At 25.0% G+C, this 7,445-nt stretch overlaps 1 protein-coding gene across 2 annotated transcripts; it reads left to right on the top strand.

Annotated features, from left to right (window-relative positions):
- The first annotated feature begins 3,109 nt into the window (after positions 1 to 3,109).
- Positions 3,110 to 6,341, top strand: LOC112773129 (axial regulator YABBY 5). Of its 2 annotated transcripts, none has more exons than XM_025818172.3 (7): positions 3,110 to 3,574; positions 4,025 to 4,144; positions 4,869 to 5,019; positions 5,358 to 5,406; positions 5,537 to 5,612; positions 5,862 to 5,933; positions 6,035 to 6,341. In XM_025818172.3, exons 1-7 carry the CDS (start codon positions 3,491 to 3,493, stop codon positions 6,086 to 6,088), a joined length of 606 nt encoding a protein of 201 aa, XP_025673957.1. In that variant the 5' UTR covers positions 3,110 to 3,490; the 3' UTR covers positions 6,089 to 6,341. The 2 variants fall into 2 exon arrangements, with proteins under 2 accessions (XP_025673957.1, XP_025673956.1); XM_025818171.3 differs by having other exon boundaries at positions 3,125 to 3,574; positions 4,869 to 5,025.
- Positions 6,342 to 7,445: the final 1,104 nt, after the last annotated feature.

Raw genomic sequence — 7,445 nt, 5'->3', positions numbered from 1 at the left:
AACACCACATACGGTATGCACACACAAACTCTATTATTACGGATAATTTAAGGTTTTAGTAGAACAAAAATGCCTTTTTATTTTTTCTACTTTAATTTCTTTTCATAATTTTAGAAACATGAAGTAACAAAATTATATTATTTTCTTAATAAGTAAGAGAAAATTGTCATTCTTTTATTTTGCTTTATTTACTAATCTATCACATATAGTGTTGTACCTTGTACGTGTAATAAAAATCTATCCTATATAACTACTTCAGAATGGATAATTTGGACATTTTGTGTGATATGATCAAATTAATTGTTAAGAAGCTGAATTTGAAATTCTTGAATTCAAGTCTATCTATTTAGCTTTTTTTTTTTTAAGAAATAAAAGAAAAAAAATAGAAGGTATATAATTAGAGTATAGAAGAAGTGAGACTGTAGTAATAAAATTTCGCCCCCCTCGTCCGCTGTGGACTTTGCAGGTGTGTCTTCTGATCGAGTAGTGCAAGTGGTCACTCTCATATTCCAATCCTCAATCATAATAAATTCCTACTTCATAATATTATTATATATTTAAAAAAACCCCTTTAAATTTATTCATATTTTTACATATTTAATTAAATATTTTAACGTAACACTACACGTATTTAAATCTTCATGTAAAAATATTTTCAAGTGAATAATCATCATCTCAATCTTCACTTTTATTTTAAATATAAGTTTATGTATTATTATTCACGCAAAACTTTTCCTTTTTTTAATAATTTTTTACCGGGCTAATTTTAAAGTGTTTAGAATGGGTCTGATTTTATTTGTCATAAAAAGATTTTTGTTTTAAATTTAAAGGTGGTGTTGTCATTAGACAGACTATGATATATAGAACAATATTTTAGATAATAAAAAATGGACATAAACATAAGTTAAATGTACGAAAAATAAAATGTTAAAAGGGATGAATTGTCAAACTCATATGAACAAAATAATAAACGAAGATATAAGAGAAAAAATTGAAATAGAATTATTGCTAAAAAAATGATAGAATCTTATTTTAGGTGATTTAGATATGTAAAAAGAAGATTGATAGAAAATCTAATAAAAAAAGTAGAATAGATGAAAGATAGATATGTGACGAAAGATAAAAGATAGAAGAAGATAAAAAAATAGCTATACATATACAAGATAGTCATAAAAAAAATCTATTATAAACATGACAAATAATATGGTTTAATAACGTATTAGTTTTATTCGTGTCTTCCATAATTGGATAAAATTTTAAAAAATAATAAAAAATTAAACTTAGTGTATAATAGACATAGATATGTTAAAAAATATTGTTTATATTTTTATTTTTAAATTATTAAACCATATTAGTCTTTTTATTCCAGAAAACAGAAGTTGATTTTTAGAAATATTTCTTAAAATCTCTCTACAGAAATCAGTTAATAATCAATCAACAAAAATTTTTCACATTTCAAAGAAAGTACACATTCTAAAACTAAAAATGACACATCTAAACTCATGTTGACTAAGTTTTATTAGTTTCTTATAGTAGTTAATTATCCTTAATTATAAATACTAAAAAGCATATTACATAAGCACCCCGTTGAATCCAATTCCTAGAATATATATTCTATTAAATATCTTAATTGTTAAGCTGTAATAGTTATAGTTTAGCTTGCAGATGATGTCTTTGTAACTTTAGATTTGGATACACCCTCCAGCTTAATTCAAGGGAAGTTTGAAGAAATAATACTAAGCAAACCCTAAATACACAACTAAGTTTCTCTTTCTATATATTAATTCCTTTTCTTTCTTTTATTTTTCTCTTTGTAACTCTCCCCTAATCTCGAATTTGGATAATTTTACTACTTAATGATGCTAGTTCACCCCCCTTAATGAATACTTATTGGCATAATCAAACCTCTTATCACTCTTGCTGAATTATATATTCCTATTTTTATTTTTTGATAACATTTTTTACAGTATATGATCAAACACATTAAACTAATTACAATTGAATCATATCTAGCTAGTAGTTTTGATTCTTTTTCGAAAAGACTAACTGTACCCTAAAAAAAAAAATAAAATCATAACCACAAAGTTAAAAGCCCAAACAAATCTTTAACCCTTACCTTTATGCAAGTTACACCGCATATATATAGTGACTGAAAAAATAATATTTATATATTAAATATTTTTTATATTTATATAAAAATATAGTTATTATTAATTAATTATGTATTTAAATTATTTTTTAATTAATAATATAAAGATATTTATTTAATTATTTAAAAAGTATTCATATTAAAATAGTATTTATTATAAAAGATGTAGCCTTAACAAAATTAGAGTGAGGATGAATACAATTTATCATTTCATCACAATAGAAGAGTTACTGTTACCAAAGATAGGACCGGAAATTAAACTATTCTAACATATAAATCTTCGACTAGAAATTGAGAATTAATTTTTTAATCAATCACTAATTAATAAAAATATATAAAATTGATTGAATATCAATTAATTTTTTCCTTTTTCTAATAAAAAAAAAGGAAGAAAAGAAAATTATGGCGTGGAGTAGCGTGTATATATATTATCTTTGATTCTGTGTATATATATTTTTTATTTTTTATATTAGAAATAATTAATAAAATATAAGTACAAAAAAAGGTTTTATCTTTTATATTATAAAAAGAAAATATACAAGATAAGTATTTACAAAAAATATTACAAATAATTTTTTTGATATAAATAATTTGGAAGCCCAAAAAAAAAATAGTACATATGTAAATGGAAGAATTATATATTGAGGTATATTTTAAATAAAAATATTATTTACACATTAAATTAATGATCAAAATTAATTACTATATATTTGTATATAAATATATAAATAATTTAATTAATTTTTAATATGTATTTTATATTTTAATATATATATATTTTAGTTAATAATTAATTTTAATATGTATTTAATATTGTTATATATATTTAAAATAATAAAAATATTATTTATATATTAAAATTAACTATTAATATATTTGTATATAAATATATATATAATTTAATTTATTTTTAATTTATATTTATATTTTAATATATATTTTATATTAGTAGTTAATTTTGGGCAAATAATTTTAAAGCGTAGAAATGTAAACTTAAAAGCAGTTTTGTTTTGGTTTAGCGGTCGGCCCCAGCATTCCCTCTCTGCCTTGTGCCCTCTTCCTCTCCATCCAAATTCTTCTCAGAACATCACTTAGTTCTTCTTTCTTTCTTTCTTTCTTTCTAGTATTAATTAATAATATTATTATTCATGTATATATATATCCCCGGTATCTAAGCAAAGAAGGAGAATAAAAAGCCCCTTGCCCTCTTCAACTTTAATTTCCTGTGTGTGAGAGAAAGAGCTTAGCTTGCTTCATCTTCTTCTTATTCTCTTCTTGTTCTTTCCATAGAGAAGCGTAGATCAGAGACACATCATCATCAACATCATCATCATCATCATCATGATGATGTCGAGCTGCAGCATGGATGCTGGACCTGAGCAACTGTGCTACATACCCTGCAACTTTTGCAACATTGTTCTTGCGGTATGTATATATTACTTTTATTTCATCCTCACTCTTTTACTTCATCTTATAGATCTAATTATTTATTTGATCCTCCGATTAATTTGCTTACCTTCTTCATTCATATACATACATACATATTTTCATTCATTATTTCCCTATTTAATTAATTTATTTTTTTCTTGTTCATTTATATACACATACAAGGACTAAAAGGAAATTAAGATCCTTAGCTTTGTAAACCACAAGCTATATATATATATATATATTTCTTTTTTTTTTTTGTGAACCAGTAGTTATTATTATTATTATTGTTTCTGCGCGGGGGGGTTGTTTATGATAGATAGAGTGAGGTCTCCATTTATTGTTATGGACTTTTCCTTTTTTGCAGTCAAAGAAAAGTCATAACCCTCATGAAGAAAATTAAAACCTCCGAATCTTCTTAATCATCATCTTCTTCATTGAATTCAGGTGAGCGTTCCATGCAGCAGCTTGTTCGACATGGTAACGGTTCGATGCGGTCACTGCACCAACCTCTGGTCCGTAAACATGGCTGCGGCCTTTCAATCACTGTCATGGCAAGATCTTCAGGTCTCTATCTATCTCTCTTCATTCAATGAAACCTGCTTTTAATTCAATTTCTCTTGATTTGATTTCAATTCAGGATCCTAATTCCTAGCTACCTAACTTTCTAGGGTTTCTGCGATGTTGTTATTTATTCCTTTTGAGAAAATCGAAGCCCTCTCTCTTTCTCTTTCTCTCAGGTAGATAAGTTTGTCTTTGTGTGTAACAAAATCGAATTGAATTGGTCCTAGCTAGCTTCACTAGTGGTGGAAGCTATTACTATACCTGCAGCCGCCATAACCAAGGAACCTATATACTATGCACACTTTTTCTCTTTTTCTTTTTCACACTTTTTACTATCTACACTCCTCTCCTAAACCCTAACCCTCCATATACTATCACGTATATACAAAAAAGGATCCAAATTTATTATAATAATCTCGTTTCATTTGATTCCAAATTTCGAATCCCTAGCTAGGTTTTTCAATTTTTAATAATATGGTGTAGATCCCTAAATGAGGGGTTTTTGTTTGATGAGTTGTATTTTTTGTCCAACAATGCTCAGTGATTTTAAAGCTGCTTTGTTTTTTTTTTTTTTTTTTCTTTCTGACTATAATCTGTTTTCATTTCTTCACCAATCTCAGCCACAGATACCTATCTACCTATTCTCTACCACACCCTATTTGCAAATTAAAATTGAAGAGGGGGTGATTGCAATAAATAAAAAAATAAAAATAATTTTGTGATGCAGGGCCCTGGGCAGTGCAATCAGGAGTATAGGATTGACACAAATATTAATATGAATAATGGTGGCTCCTCTTCCAAATGCAACAATAGTAGTAGGCTTGCATCAATGCGTGCACCTACCAATCATGTTACTCAGGAAAGGGCTGTCAACCGCCGTGAGTGTATTTACTATTTACCCATTTACTATTTTTGTAAATTTTCGTATTATTATGTATATAATGTCATCTCAGAAAAAATAATTATTTTTTTATATTAATTATATAAATAAATATATAATTATATAAAATATTTTATACTATCAGTATATTAAAATTAAATAATTAATTTGATATTAATTTTTTATGTTATACGGTATATTAAAAATTAATTATCAAATTTTTTATTTATATTAAATATATAATAATTAATTTAATAACGAATTTTTTTGTGTATATGTATTTTTTTTAATAAATTGGGGTCATGATTATGATGAATTGTTATTTTCTTTTTCCAGCACCCGAGAAAAGGCAGCGCGTACCTTCTGCTTATAATCAGTTCATAAAGTAAGTAATGCTTTATTCATTTACAAATAATAATAATAATTTACCGTGATAATATTTCTATTGAATAATAATAATAATATATTTGCAACGTTAACTAAAGCATCTTTGAAATGTCTTTGTTGAAATTCAGGGAAGAGATCCAGAGGATTAAGGCTAATAATCCTGATATCAGTCACAGAGAAGCATTCAGTACTGCAGCAAAGAACGTATGAATAACAAGATTAAATTATTATATAATTATCATCACATATACAATTATTTGTCTAATTATTACATTCATCATACAAAAATGATTACTATTTTAAAAGTTATACGTGTAATTTGATAATTAGATTATTAGATTTTATATAATATAGAACTATATTGGCAATGTATATATAAAAGAATTGCATTAAGATTAATTCTTATATATATGCATAATAATTAACCTGAAAATTATTTCTTTTTACATACAGTGGGCACATTTTCCTCGTATTCATTTTGGGCTAATGTTGGAGAGCAACAATCAAGCTAATAAGATGGATAATGTAAGTACTAAACCAAACTATACATATTATTATTATTATTATTATTATTATTATTATTATTATTATTATTATTATTATTATTATTATTATTATTATTTCAGGCCTCTGAGAAGCATTTGATGTCAAGGGCTGCACCTGCACTGTTGAATAAATGAATCTACATATATAATATAAGGCTATGATCTTCAATATATATTTATGATGGAGGGTGATGAAGGATTTCAGTTTCATGTGAGTCTGTATGTCAAGTAAGGAAAATATGGTCCTGACTTATTATGATACTTAAGGACAATATTATATTTAATTAACTCGTTGTTGTTTTCTTCTTCTTGTATTAGTAGTGTATGTACTATTTACTCCACTTGTTCAAGATGATTTTACTTAATTTCAAGTATGAATGCTATTTAATTTCCCCTTGTCATCATATATATACTTGACTATATATTACAACTTCAACCTTCTTGCCTTATTTAGCATTAATTAATTATCGCAACAATTAATGAATGCTAAATAAGACAAGTTATGACTGTTTTTGTCTAATTTTCTTTGGTTACCAAACATTTCCGTTCAAATAATTCATTATTTCTTAGAATTTATCTCTATTTCAATAAAAAAAAAAAAGAGTTTCGATTATAATTATAAGAGTAAACAGATTTCAAACAATATCATTATTATCACGTAAACTTTATAATTATAAAGGAAAATGAGCAATCTTACTGTATATATTATTATCACACTAGCTCATTATTTTTGTCAGAAAATAAATATAACAAACTCTATTTCTCAATTTACTAGAAAATAAAAATTTGCTTGATTATTTGTTAAATCTTTCAATTATAAATGTGCTTCTATGTCAGGAGATGGGAGGATATGAAGAAAAGAGGCTCTTATATTTGTTTGTTAAAACTAAAGCATTATACAATATATACATAAAGATAAAGCAATATTATCAAAAATTATATTCAAAACAATGGTTGCATGATCATAGAAGATTTAGGCAGGTTTATGTTTTTATTTATGTTTTCTTTTTGAATGTTTTTAGGATTTTGTAAAAAAATATAATAATAAAAAAATAAAATTTTGTCTTTTTTTTTATTTATTATTTTCTATTTTCTACAAAATTATATAAAAATATTAAAAGTAAAAACAGAAAATAATGAAATCACAGTCCAAAAGCATCTTAGAGTTTGTTTATTTATTTTCTTATTTTTAAGAGAAAAGCTTTTACAGTTTGATTTTTCATTTAGTTGAAAAATACTGAAATTTGATTTTAATAAAAAACTATCTTTTTTTTTTAATAAAAGAAACTGAAAATATTTTTTGTTATTTATAAATATGCAAAGAAAAGGTTAAATAAAATACCTGGATATGCAAACACACTGTTAATAACTACAATTCGGGAAGGCGTATATATAACTTCAAAATAAAATGGAAGTCCTAAACTTTCATAAGGGTAATCTAATTAATTAATGGAATTTCTTAATGATGGATAAATGAAATGCTTATACGGTT

This window comes from Arachis hypogaea, chromosome 18 (genome assembly GCF_003086295.3).
Source record: "Arachis hypogaea cultivar Tifrunner chromosome 18, arahy.Tifrunner.gnm2.J5K5, whole genome shotgun sequence".
In the NCBI taxonomy this organism is placed as follows: Eukaryota; Viridiplantae; Streptophyta; class Magnoliopsida; order Fabales; family Fabaceae; genus Arachis; species Arachis hypogaea.
This window is presented reverse-complemented; position numbering and strand designations above follow the sequence as displayed.